This window comes from Myotis brandtii, unplaced genomic scaffold (genome assembly GCF_000412655.1).
Source record: "Myotis brandtii unplaced genomic scaffold, ASM41265v1 scaffold1093, whole genome shotgun sequence".
In the NCBI taxonomy this organism is placed as follows: domain Eukaryota; kingdom Metazoa; phylum Chordata; class Mammalia; order Chiroptera; family Vespertilionidae; genus Myotis; species Myotis brandtii.
Window position 1 is genome coordinate 452346 of NW_005353721.1, and position 14341 is coordinate 466686.

Consider the following 14341-nt stretch of genomic DNA (forward strand, 5'->3'; position numbering starts at 1 on the left):
TATATCAAATCAAATCATATAACTAGGTGGTGAATATCAGGTGATATTAATTTTTGCCTGTTATCTTGGTTTATTTGTATTTTTTTTCATTATATTCTTTTATATTTTGAAGATGGAGGAAGGGGCCATGAGCCAAGGAATGTAGTTCCTGAAGCTGGAAGAGGTAAGAAACAGATACCACATTAGAACCTCCAGAGGGGAGACGACCGGCTGACACCTTGATTTTAGTCCCATGAAACTGAGGTCAGACTTCTGGCCTCTGGAACTGTGAGAGAACAAATTTCTGTTTCTTTAAGTCATCAAGTTGATGATTATTTGTTACAGTGACCACAGGAAACTGACACACCACCTTATCTGGAAGTTATATTGTCTCCCCTGGGGTAGCTGCCTCAGAAAAAGCCACATCCTCTGAGAGGACTAAATAGAGATATGCACCCTCTATCACTAGTGTGGCTACTGATTATTGAACTAAGCTTTGGTCTCAAGAAAACTGGTCCATCCCTCAGGGCTTTGCAGTCCCAAGCCTGGATTCGCAGGAAGAGCCAAGTTCAAGCCCACTCCTGTGTGAGACCAGGGCCTGCACAAGCCCAGGCAAGCACCTCCGGATACCGCCACACACAAGCTCTGTGGGCAGGGCCTCGGCCACGTGGAGCTGGGAGAACACTCAAGGCCAGGACCCCAGGACTCTCCCTGATCCCCATACAGCCCCCTAAAAGAGGCACCCACCTGGGGAGTCGGGGAGAGCAGGACCACGAGCAAGCCAGCTCAGTCTTGCCTCTCTCTGCCTACAAGAGGCCCCAAGGCCCCTTGCTTCTATCAACATGGCCCAGGCATGGTCTTCTTCAGATGAAAAGTGGAACAGCTCCAGGTCTTCACCAAGACCTGAGCTTCCTTCCCTGGAGAAAGAGATCAATGAGAGCAGTGACTCCGCTGCACCCTCTGTGGCTGACCATTTTCCTTTAGGGAAGAGTGTAGACCGCCCTATGTGGAGGCTGCCATGGCCGTAATAAATATCCATTTCTATATAGAAACCACTGATTTCTCCCCTTTATTTATTAAACAACAGTCACTGGGTACCGGCTGTGGGCCAGGCCTGCCTCTGTTCTCTCTGCTCACATTCCTCCCATTTTCTATTTTCTGCTCACCCCCACCTCCTACCCTCTCCTCGTAAACCCTTGCTGTGTTATGACCCAGCTTAACCCTTCTCCACACCTCCTGTGACTGAGCCTCTCACATCCAGCCCCATGTCCACCAGGGGCTTGGAGTCTCCTGATAGGCCTCTCACTCCCAGCCACAGCCCCTTTCAGCCAGTCCCTTGGTCATCCATGGCCACCTGGCTTCTAGTCTGAGATCTGTGCTGCCCACCTGGGCTACAGCTACCAACAGAGTAAGGAAAGGAGTCTTTACAGCAGGACTGGATGGCACTACTTTGCAAACAACTAGATATTGAACACCCACTATGTGCCAGGCACTGGACGCTCAGAAGTGAACATGGCAGGCACCATCCTTGCCCTCATGAAACTCACATTCTAAAGGACTTCCATCAGAATTTCTCCAAGTCACTGATGCCAAACTCATTTTCATATGGGTTGGTCCGAATGGCCCAAATCTGGGTGGGAAATCCACACCATAAAAATCATCCTGTGAGAGGATATATTCTTCTTCGTTACGACTTCCAGTTTCCATGAGCATTGTTACATTTACCTTCAGAACAGCAATGTTTGGGATTGAAAATAACTTTCCCATTCTGTGGTCAGTGGAGCCCCACCTCTGGATGAAGGGGAGATACAGGGAATTAAAACACAACCAGGGCAGCCATTTCTTTATGGCTTACAGAAAAGGTAGCCTATGGGGATAAACTTCACTATAAACTCTGACATGGAAGAGATGCCGCATTTCCTCATCATCACATCAGATCAGGCCGCCTCATGTGCTGCCAGAAAAAAATGAAGAACAGCCTCCAACCGCAGGCTATTGTGGTACTGCTACATCCTTAGATTCCAAGCCCACAGCGATCCTCGAAGTCATCTAGCTCTTAGCTTGAAAGCCTCATGTGTGGCATGAGATTCTTTGTTGACACTGGTCCCCCTATGCCTTGGTCAGTCTAGCCAGGTTTGCCCAGCAGCCATCCCTTCTCAGGTCTTGATGCCAGTCTGGGTGCTGCTTTGGAGTTAAGTTCAGTGTCAGTTATAGATGAATACTCCCCAATCAAAAGCACACACACTGATAGCAAACTCATTTTCATACGTGAGAAATGTCTCTTTATGGGTTCCCATCACCCTCGAGGGTGTGTCTTCTCACGTCTTGTTGCCCACAACGACCTCTGTCACAGAATATCTTAATGATCTTGACCACTTTTGTAATGAGGAGAGAACAGATGGCTTCACACAGCTTCTGTTTGGGTGCTGAAAGTCCTGAAACAAAGATGTACCAAGATCATGCTCAGAAAAGGAAAATTAAGGGATCAAAGCAAACAAAAATATGCAACTATGCACACAAGCACACACGAATATACATATGTGTGCATGTATTCATATAAAATGGCACATATATAAATATGTCTGCCTGTGCCCATGTACATGGCTATAGATATAGGTATAAATATAGATATATGATTTCATAAAGCTACCTTGACACAACTATAATCCATTCAAGGAAAGGTCTCTATGGTTAGCAATGTTTTGAAAGCTTCTGCATAGCCCAATCTCCTTCTGTTAGATGAGGACAATGAGGCCCAAAAATTAGCAATTGAGCCACCTAACGGAACTGGAGCCCAGGGCTCCTAATCCCCAGGTCAGGTCTCTTCTAACAGGTTCAAAACTGCAAGGGGTCTTAAAAGTCATTTTATGCCCACACCCATGAGAAACTTTCAGGCCCCTAAGAGGTTCTCCAGCCTCTGTTGCAACAGGTGTCTGGAGAGAAAACTCCTGGGCTACCTGAGCAGCCATTTCAAGAAACACACTTTTTGCTGAGCTAAAATCTGCCAGCTATGGCTCCACCACTTCTTAGAGTGGCATAAGGGACTGTTTGCGTTTGGCAGGCATGTGTTCTGTGTGTGTGTGTGTATGTGTGTGTGCGCGCACAGTGATGTGTGTGCATGCATGTGCATGTGTGTGCACTTTCTGTAACCATGTGACCTTGAGCACATGACAATATCTCTGAGTCTGTTTCATTTGAAAATATGATTAGTGATAATGCCCATGCAGAAGGTGGAGAATTCAATGAGATAACATATAAATTACATATGTTCTGGAACATAGTAAGGTACAGATTCACATTCATGCCCTTCGAGTTCCCTTGTTCCCCCACACTGTACTTGTGTTAATACACACACACACACACACACACACACACACACACACACACACACACAAGAACAGCTCCCAAATGACAGACTCAAATTACTTAAATATAGCTAGATCATCTCCCTACACGAGTCAGCAGGGAGCTAATTTGTCAGTTGAAACCCTCTCCTCTGGGACACTCAGCAGAGCCCAGGGTGGACTCTCTTGAGACAAGACTTTTCTCCCTTTATCTATTATATTCTCTATGAGGTCAAGAAAAAAGCCTGACCTTCTGCTCCTGTGACACTGTGACAAAAATGAAATTTCTGGGAGAAAGGGGCCAAGTCATAGACACAAACCAATGCTAATCTCACTGATTCTGGTCCCCATTATCTCCTCAGGAGTTAAAGTACCACTTATGAGTCAGTACTTACGTGTAGGTATTTAAAATGCTTGTAGTTGTACAGCCTAAGTATTAGCATATGATGCCAAAGGGGCCAGAAAACTGACATATTCCAGTAACAGGTCCAGTCTTCCAGGCTTAGGAACCTGAGACAAGGGAACATAAAAAATGTCTACTTTTGCAATCACATACTAGAGGTGATGGCAAAGGATTGAGCATAGAGAATACAGAGAGAATAGTATAGTCATTGGTATCATAGTCAATCCTCCTGCCACAGTTCCACTGGTACACGGCTCTCAGAGACCCAACAGGTTACTGCAATACCTGAGTTCTGGGCAGACTCTGAAGGGCTGGTTGGGATGCTCCAGATCTTCTGCTTTGTTCATTTAAGGCTCGTGTTGCTTCCTAGTATTTGGTCAGAAACAGAGGAAGTTAACAGCAGGGGAACATCTACAACTAAGAGATGTCATGCCAAGACTGGGGGACAGATGAGGATGTGACACATGCATCCTTAGGTGTGAATTAGATTTTCCAAACACGACACTTTGTTACATCTGCCCTGAACTGAGAAATAGAGATAATGACCCACCAGTTTTTCAGTCATATACTAGAGGTTCTGGTAAATGATTCAGTAGCATCCCTCTTACCTAGCCCAAACCAAACCATTGGCCACATCCCGTACAGATGTGGTAAGAAAGTACACACCTTGAGTAAGATGGGAAGAGAAAGAACCCATTCAATTTGTAATACCTTAACTAATAAAGAATTAAAAAATTTTTTTAAAAAGGAAGAAAAGAGAAAGAACCCATTCAATCCAGAAGGGTGTGGTGTGACCTTTCAGCCTTAAAGGAACTACCGTAAATGTTTTGGGGAAAATAAATGGCCTTGGTGGGCAAAGTCCTTAGGTAGATAAAGGTCCTCATGTGAGGAATGGGGAATAGGGGACAAGTTTATCCAAGATCACTTCATAGGCAACATCACAACCCAGAACATGGCTCCATTCCAACTCTCTCTAACCCAGAAGTACAATCAACACCAATTGATTGGAGGGGTCTCTATTGTTACACTTACTCCAGTTTGGTGAGGATGAGCACACTGTCTTCACCCAAGCTCACTTATCCTCCCCTTTTCTCTGTAGTCCCTTCTCTACTCATGATCCCAGACATTTGCTCACTCCAGAGTTTTATTGAATTATCCCCAACCCAACATTCCAACCTTGCTCTTTGTTGCTGGCTGGGCCATAGATAAAATTAAAGAGTGTTCTAGTGGATGCCCAAACTCTGGAAATCTCATAGATGTGCGTCTGTCCTGTAGACATGTTTCCCTCACCATCCCTCCTCTCTCTCCCCATCCTTACTACTACAGAGGCCAAATAGAAGCACAATCTTCCCAACACTAACACATAACCCAGGTTCTCCTTCACTGACAGGTCTCTCCCTTAAAACTGTTTTTGATGTCATGTAAACACTCCAGAAACTCTGAATGTCACTCCACCCTCCTAATAGGAATGTAGAGCTAACTCCTAACTGAGGGAAGAATCTCTTCTCAACAACACAGTGGAGTCTCATGGACAGATCAGTTCAGGCAAGTTCTGGTCCCTTATGCCTGTAGGTTCTAATTGTAGGCATAACTTGAGAATGATCAGGCTCAGGGAAATTGGCTTATAGCAGCAGCCTCAAATGCCATGTGAGAGGATGGGAATGTCATGTCATTGTGCCATTGTCATTGCCTACAAGGAATGATCCTGACCACTTGCAATAGGAAGTAAATGTGATTTGGTGAGAGGCTAAGGCCCAGGGGGATTTATGGCCCATCATGGGTCAGGCATGACATTCTCCTGCATGTTGAGGAAGAACATCAGGGATGCATGCATGTCAAACTCGCGGCCTAAACCAGGCATGCGGCCCACTAGCCACAAGTTTGACATGCTTGGACAGGATAAGAGCAAAGGGAATATATGATCTAAATGAACTTTTCCATCACAATATGGTAGCCACTGAGATACCTTTCTCTTCTAAGAGAACAAGAGTACCACACTAGACATATAGACAGAAACTTTTATACTTCACACACTTTATTTCCCCCCAGATTCCTGGAACAATATAAGAAATGATGATGTTTATAGAGTTGTGGATAAGATCTCAGACTATGGAACCACATCACTGCATTCTAATCACTGTTCCCCTCCACTCTTATGAGCTGAGTGATATAGAGCATGCCCCCTACCTTCTAGCGGTCTTAGATTTCTCATTTGTAAAATGGAAGAAATATCAGTAGCTCACTCAAAGGGTGAAGTGAAGATCCATGGTCAGAGATCAATCAATATTAGCCACCATTAAGTTGTTAGATATTATTTTCATATCTTCTTTTCCAGATATATGATTATTATTAAATTATACTTAGACTCGGGTTCTTAAGATTACAAATCACAGATGAATTTTGCCATCTTTTAGTTTGACTCAACTTTGGACACATCTAGAAAGAAACAGTCTCTCCAGTGAGGCTTTTCCCAGGTGGGGTTCTTTCTTAGGAAGGTACCTGTTTCACACTCTTTTCCACGTGCCTGCCACTTCAGTAAGCTTTCCCCTCCCCTAACTTGGTATCTTTACTTCTAGATTTGGGAGAACTTTCCTACACAGCCTTTGCCATTTGACTATCCATTGCAATTAAAAGAAAAGTTTCCCTGCACTCCCCACCCTTTCATTTTCAGCCTAATCAGCATAGCATGTCAAGGGGGCTGTGTTCAAGATTCCAGACCAACTCTTGAAAAACCAACCCAAATAGTGAGAGACACAGGAATGAGGATGGTTAGAAAGGTCAACATTTATCCAAAGAAGATACAGAAATGACCAGCAAACCCTGGGAAAGATGCCAAACCTCATTAATTATTAATAATATGTAAACCAAAACCACAATACCATTCCATAGCCAGTAAGATGGCTATAATAAAAATAATCTCTATATATAAAAGCCTAAGTGACCATCCAACCATCCAACTGGTAGATATGCTGCATACTGATCACCAAGGGGCAGATGCTCAATGCAAAAGCTGCTGAGCAACAGCAACATTGCAGAGTGCCCTCTCGCACTCCAGGACCCTTCGGGGGGATGTCAAACTGCTGGTTTTGAGCCGAGGGACCTCCCCTACCAAAGGGACCCCACTCACCCCGCAGATCCCTTTCGAGCCCTGGTGATGCCCCAGGTGCGTCTGGCTGGGGAGGGACTGAGGGAGGTTGGCTTGAGGGCATGTCTGGCCCATCTTGCCGAGTCCCACCCTGCCAGCCACCTTCTAATTAATTTCCTTTCAATGTGCACGAATACGTGCACCAGGCCTCTAGTGATAATAATAATAACCAGTGTTGCTGAAATGTGAAAAATGGAAGTATTTGTATATTGCTGGTGGGAATGTAAAATGATGCAACCACTGCAATAAACAGTTTGGCAATTCCTTGAAAACTTAAAGCTAGGATTACCATATGACCCAGCAATTCCACTCCTAGGCATATAGCCAAGAGAAATGAAAACATATCATCCACACTGAAGTATTTTTGGTTTCTTTGCAGGAATGGGAGGGTGTTTATTTTTTAAGTACTCACCTGAGGATATTTTTTCCATTGATTTTCACACAAATAGAAAGGGAAGAAGGAGGGGGAAGAGAAAGATAGAAACATTGATGTGAGAGAAACACATGGATTGGTTGCCTCCAACACACACCTCAACTTGTGCTGCGCATTGAACCACAGCTGGGGTACATGCACCTGACTGGGAATCGAACCTGAGACCCCTTGATCCAAGTACCGATGCTCTAACCACTGAGAAAACTGGCCAGGGCCACATGGAAGTTTTACACAAATATTTATAGCAGCATTTGTTATAATAGCCAAAAGGTGGAAACAACCCAAATGTCTATTGACAGATAAAGGGGTAAATTGGGACACATACACACACACACACACACACACACACAAGGAAAATTATTAGCCATAAAAAATACTGATATATGCTACAACTTGGATGAACCTCAAAATCATTATCCTAAGTGATAGAAGCCAAACACAACAGCTCACATATTTCATGATTCCTTTAATATGAAATATACAGAATATGCAAATTCATAGAGACAGGAATAAGATTAGTGGTTGCCAATGGCCAGGGTGGGGTGTTGCTAGAAGAGGGAGAATGGAAAGTGATTAAGTACCCATTACTTTGTGGATACACACAACTTAATGGTTAACAACTTAATGGGTTTGGATAAAATGTTCTTCTGGCATGAGAAAGTTTGGAAACTAGAGAGAACTGGTGGTTGCACAACATTTTGAATACACTAAATGCCACTGAATTGTACACTTTAAAATAATTAATGTTATGTGAATTTCACCTCAATATTTAATAAAGGTTATAATATAATCTTATGTTTAACATAATCCTCAGTTTTAAAAAATGGAGATATACATGAGAATAAAATATGTTAGTTCATACTTCAATACAGTAAATATGATTATCAAGGAACAATCTGAAATCAGGTCATTTTAGTTGTTCCTCTTAAATTGCTTTTAAAATTTTCCAATGATTACAAAAATTAGTTGCATGATAAATTTTTAATAACTAGGAAAGAAAGGTTACAGTGGTATTGAGTAATAGATTTTTAAGAACATTGGGGAAATTCTTATGCTATAGGGTTAAGTGAAGATAAAAGAATATTGTATTGTATGTATAGCATGATCCCAAGTATTTAAAATGCACTTCTTATGGTACCACTGTCTCTGGGACAGTGCAAATGAATGAATGCGCAAATCAGTGACATTTTTCCTTTCTACTTTCCAAATTTGCTTTCTTTTTTAAATCAAAGTACTGGCATTTCATTACTAAATGAGTCATTTTATACAATATGAACATCAATGTAATTATAATTATAATTATAAAAAGATTTATGACAAGAATGGACTGATTTTCATATTTCCAAATTAGAGTCAACTGTACATTTACACAGAACTGTCTTTGCATGAAGCCCAAAAGGTCACAGCATCAAAATGAGTGATCCTGTAGCCCCTTTATTTTTGCTGATGAACAGTTTTGTAGAAAAGCAGTTGCAGGTGTGTCAACTAAGGTCTGAGACAGTAGAAGCAGAAGATTCAGTCTCAGCAGAAAAATGCCAAAACGGGAGCTGGACAAAAGAAGAAACAAGGACATGACCAGAGGCTGCTGCCTAAGCTGCCTTAATAGACACTGCGCTCTCTGCAGGACGCAAGGCCAACTTTTCTTAATGAGCATATTTACCACTGTCATCAGAAAGGTTCTTTATTTTGTAAATGTCTACTACAAGGCAGACTGACTTAAACAAGGAGAGGTTTCGAGTGTATGTGCTATGACAAGGAAGGTGTTTACACTGAAATTATATATATTGATACATAATATTCCTCTTAGAAAAATTATAAAAAACAGAAAACGTAAAGGTGGACATTTAAATTACCAGACTCTAACCACTCAGAGAAGCTTAGTCGAACTTTGAACAGAAGTGGGCCACGGCTGTTTAGAAGCAACGGTCCTTCACTGTGTAGTGAGATCATCTGCATAATTTGCTTAGCAAGTGTGAGCCTATTGTGTGCCAAGCCTGCTCTAGCAGAAGTGTGGCTCTGCACAGAGCACAGAGGATACTGAAAGGACAATTATTGGTCTTTGGTTGACCAGCACGCTTTCTCACTTCACTGGATATTGACAATTTGGTAACCTGAACTTCCTTTGGGGAAACAGCCCTTTCCACTCTTAGTTCATGTGGTTTGGGTGGGACTGAACCCAACCATCCCAAAGTAAGGATGACCTAGAGGCTAAGCCAATCAGTGGGTTCAACTGCAAGGGCAATAATGATTCCTTATGCTAGGCTACATGTCAAGGACAGTACTTTGGTTAAAAATGTTGACAAGACAGATGGATTCCATCACTGAGCAATTGTAAATAAAAACAAATGCTCAGTGATAGAAGCCGTGATGATGAATTGGTTGTTATATCGGTTTATGGTGGCCATGCTCTGTTCCTTCCCTGTGCCTCACTCAATCATGGCCCTTCCCACTCAATACTCTGCTCCCTGATGTTTCTGTCTCCCCTATCAGATGGTCGGCTCTTTCTAAAGCAGCGATTTTCAACCAGTGTCCCACAAGAACTTTTAAAACATGCAATACCAGACTATTTAGACAGGGTCACTAACCTACTTGCCCTTAGGTCAGCAAATAAAAGATGACAATAACCAACACAATAACAGTCATCTGGTGTAAATGTCCTGTCTTAAACAACAAACATAGAGGTCATATTATATATGACCTCTTATTGCATCTTATTGGTCCCCTTGAATAACATGGTTGTGTCTTATTGGTAAATTCTTGGTACCAGCAATTCTTATACAGAAGTGTAGGAACCTGATCATTTTGGAGCAAAAAGGGTAGGCAATTATATTTTTTTGTAAATCAATCAAAGTTTTACCTCTCTTTTTTGTTAGATAGGCAAAAAGTATATTTTTAGTGTACCACAAAATTTTAGTGATTAGTTTATGTGTGTCATGAGATGAAAAAGGTTGACAATTCTGCTCTAAAGGAACAAGATACATCTCTGCTATGTTTGCAATTGGACAGACAAGGGCCTAAATACACAAGTGCAAATGAAATTATTCTGATGGACTTAGTAGCATGGAGATGAGGCATTGGTTGTTCTCTGACTGGGGAATCAGTTTTCTGGGCTCCAGTACCTCCACTGGTTGATATCACATCACACAGGCCCCATCTTGCACCCTTGGGTTCCTGCTCAGGGCTGGATGTACTCTAATATATGCTCTGAGTCATCAGCTGTGGGTACTGATGTGGTCACTGCATACTTCTCACACAACCACACAGAGACCATCATCAGGCAGGAGGTGTGGGGGCAGAGATGCTTCATAGAAAGCCTTCTGGGATGAAGCACTATAAAACCAGAGGGGGACTCAGGTCACAGAGCCTATCCACATCTCCTTCCTCTGCTGAGCACTAAAAGAGCACGAAGAAACACCAGCAGCTCTGACCTGAGTAGCCTTCCTGGGAAGATGCAGCCACCCCTGCTCATGCTCCTGCTGGCCTTTTTCCTGCTCCCCGCGGCAGAGGCAGGTGAGTGACCATCCCCACCCTCACAAGCCCAACCCATCCACAGTGGGCACAGACCTCCTGGCCCTTCTGCACATCCCTGATCCAGCTCTCCACCAGGAATGCTCTGAACCCCAGCTCCAATCCAATCTCAGACCCACACACATGATGCTGGATGAACAACACACAGAAATGACAGGACTGAAGCCTATTCTCAAGAAAAGCCAGTGGGCACAATGCCCTCCCCAGGCCCTACCTGTGCCAGGTGGAGAGTGGAACTGTCCTGGAAGTGCATGGCAGAGGCTGGGAAACTGCAGAGGGCAGAGCGGTCCTGGCTTCCATGCCTGTGATGAGACAGGGGCTGTCCTCAGGGTCTGCTTAGGAGGGAAGCCCAGAGCTCAGCAGACCCCACAGTTGGTGGGGTCACTGTCCCCAGAAGACTTCTGTTTCCTCTGCTCCATCTCAGTCCCTTTCTCCAACTCTGCTTTTCTTCCCAGCCCTTTAGCAAAGTCCTCTCCTTAAAGGATGAGCCAGTGAGGTTGGCAGCCCCAGTCTCCTCTGCTTTGCAGAATCCCGCAGAACTGGCCTTACCAACACAACTCCAGAGTCCCATTGGGGGCCAACCCTTCCAGGCAGTTAATAAAAACCGGGAACTCCTCATGTGTCAGCATCTAGATCCCTTAACTTAAGTCCTAGACACTGCAAAGTGCACTACCCTGGACGACACAGCACCACGGGGGCCTCAGAAGCTCACCCAACACCAAGAGAAGTCAGGAGAGGAATTTTCAGGAGCCTCCAGGCCTTCTCTGTCCCTAAGACCTGTATTCTCACCTGCAACTATGTGTCAGGCAAAGTCACAGGCCCAACCCATTGCTATTCCCTCTCCAGATGAGAAGTTGAGGGCCCTCCCCACCCCCTGACAACTCCAGGCCAGTCCAGCCTCCCAAATGCCCATGTGCCTGAGTCATCAAGCCAATGCCTACCTGAGGGAGCCAGTGGGAACACACAAGTGCAACACACTTTTCCTTCAGGGGAGATCATCGGGGGACATGAAGCCAAGCCCCACTCCCACCCCTACATGGCCTATCTTCACATTACAAATGAGAAGGAGTTCAGATGTGGCGGTGTCCTTGTGGAAAAGAACTTTGTTCTGACAGCTGCTCACTGCAAAGGAAGGTAAGGGGCCGCAGCCAGGCTACACCTCCTGAGACCCCTACAGGGACCCTGTCCTCCATCCCAGGAGCTGCAGCCCAGGGCAGCTCCCCAGGCTCCCAATAACTCAAGTCCATGAGACCTCATCAGAGGAGCCATCAGAGATCATAACGGAGCAATGAGAGGCTGGGAAATAGGACAAGTAATCTCTGGGCTCAGAGGGTCAGAGATGACAAAAAGTAACACAGGAAGAGAGCACCACACTCGGCAAATATAGCAGCGGTGGACCATGAACACATGCATTAGGGTCAAAATGAAAATGCAAGCAATTCATGGCATTTCCTGAGGGCCAGAGAGAGCTCCCAGCTCCCTAACCTCAGTGTCATAGAGAAGTAGAGTCACTCAGCCTCTTTCCCCTGTTGCCTTGATTTCCCCAGTCTGCAGCCTTGCCCTGCCCCAGCTGTCACCTGCCCTTCACAGCTCCTGGGCTTATCTCTTTCGACTCTACCTGCCCCCCAAACTCACACACTATGCTGTCTGTGCAGGTCAATCAGTGTCACCCTGGGGGCCCACAACATTGAAAAGAAGGAGAAGACCCAGCAGGTCATTCCGGTAAAAAGAGCCATCCCCCACCCAGACTATAATCCAGAGAAGTATTCCAACGACATCATGTTACTACAGGTAAGGAAACATTTTGCTGCTCTTGCTCTCATGAGTCCACATTGTTTCCCCTCCAATGGAATGAAGGACTTCCCTTCCTTCCTTCCTATCCTGGCCACCTGACCAGTCCCTGAGACTAAGGTGTCCCTCAATGTCCTGGCTCAGAGACCACTGGCTGATCTGGGCTCCCTTGCCTCTTCCCAACCAGCTGGCGAAAAACATCAAGCAAACTGATGCTGTGAAGCCCCTCCCACTTCCCAGGGGCAAGAACAGGTTGAAACCTGGACAGAAGTGCACTGTGGCCGGCTGGGGGATGGTCACCACATGGGGCAAATACCCAGACACTCTGCAGGAAGTACAGCTGACCTTGCAGAAGGATGAGGAGTGTGAAGGCCATTATAACTTACGCCGTTATTACAACAGGACCATTCAACTGTGTGTGGGGGACCCATCAGAAGATAAGGCTTCCTTCAAGGTGATACTGAGCATCTGACTACCTTGGCTCTGGGAGAGGGGTATTTGGGTAGGAACTGGGAGCTGGGGACCCACGCATCAGGAGACTCCTTCACCCTCTATTCTGTGATCATTCTCCCAAGGAAGAAAAGAGGGGACCCCCCAGAGCTGGGAGAAATTGGGTCTCTGAGAGCCTACAAGGGCCTATAGTCACTCCAAACATGGTGCTCCTCCAGGGGGTGAATGTGCAACACTGGCCAAGGCCAGGGCACAGCGCTTAGATAACCCTTTCCTGGGTGAGCAGTAGTTGTATCTGAGGGTTCTCAGAGCTGGTTAATGGGCTCCTTCTCCACGTTAAGTGTCAGCCCCATCTGTCTGCTCTCGGGTCCTTACACAGTAGGCTGCAGTCATAGCTCCACCGCACCTTCATAGACAGAGAATTAGGGACCTGGGGGAGCAAAAGGAGCTTCCACCTGGGGTGAAGTGAAGCAGTGACAATGTCCACGCTGAGGGGCCCATGGAGACTGCCTTCCCGCTTATCTCCCAAGTGAACACCATGCAAGGCAGCCTTCTCCGAGAGGGGAATGGGGTGGCAAGGAGGGCAGGGCCAGGAGAACTGGCTCAGTCCTTCCCTCTCTCTGTCCACAGGGGGACTCCGGGGGGCCTCTCCTGTGTAAAAATGAGATCCAGGGCATTGTCTCCTATGGAAGCAAGTATGGGGAACCTCCACGAGCCTTCACCAAAGTCACCAGCTACCTTCCCTGGATAAAGAAAACCATGAAAAGCCTCCAACTGCAGGATGCAGACCATCTTCTCTGGAGCTAATCCAGGATCACACTGCGGGGAGGGAGGGGGTGCCAGCAACCAAATAAATGACTCTTAGCTGACGGGAAGAGCTAGGTTTTTGTTTATTCTTTGTCCCTCGTGTGCTCAGAAGGCAATGGCACAATTCTGCTGTGTCCTGCTTCCCCCGCTTCCCCTTCCCCCATCACCTCCTCAAACCCATACTAAGCTGTTATCAGCTCCTTCTTGACCACACCTGCCCGCCCATCTGCCAGGGCAGAGAGGAGCACCATTAGGAAAAAATATGAAACTCTCAGGTCCTGGGCTCAGTGTGAAGGTCTTACTTCTTACTCTGTGTTACATGCTGAGAGGAAAGGACTAGCACGTGGGTGCTGGGCACCAAGCAGGCACAGCCTGGGCTGCAGCTCAGGAGGCCCCACCCCACAGGGGAGAGGAAGGCCTTCCTGAGCAGGACATTGTTCTCCAGCAACCAGGGGGTGGCA

The 14341-nt window shown here is 45.6% G+C and overlaps 1 protein-coding gene across 1 annotated transcript; it reads left to right on the forward strand.

Moving 5' to 3' along the window:
• Positions 1 to 10661: 10661 nt before the first annotated feature.
• LOC102255120 (granzyme B) lies at positions 10662 to 14001 on the forward strand. The gene is made up of 5 exons (XM_005857267.2): positions 10662 to 10814; positions 11822 to 11966; positions 12488 to 12623; positions 12811 to 13077; positions 13704 to 14001. Exons 1-5 carry the CDS (start codon positions 10754 to 10756, stop codon positions 13878 to 13880), a joined length of 786 nt encoding a protein of 261 aa, XP_005857329.1. The 5' UTR covers positions 10662 to 10753; the 3' UTR covers positions 13881 to 14001.
• Positions 14002 to 14341: the final 340 nt, after the last annotated feature.

Bases quoted from the DNA above. Each gene is read 5' to 3' on its own strand.
- LOC102255120 (XM_005857267.2), top strand. From the start codon at position 10,754: ATGCAGCCACCCCTGCTCATGCTCCTGCTGGCCTTTTTCCTGCTCCCC. The intron at 10,815-11,821 runs GTGAGTGACCAT...CTTTTCCTTCAG, and splicing joins GCTCCCCGCGGCAGAGGCAG to GGGAGATCATCGGGGGACAT. The intron at 13,078-13,703 runs GTGATACTGAGC...CTCTGTCCACAG, and splicing joins AAGATAAGGCTTCCTTCAAG to GGGGACTCCGGGGGGCCTCT.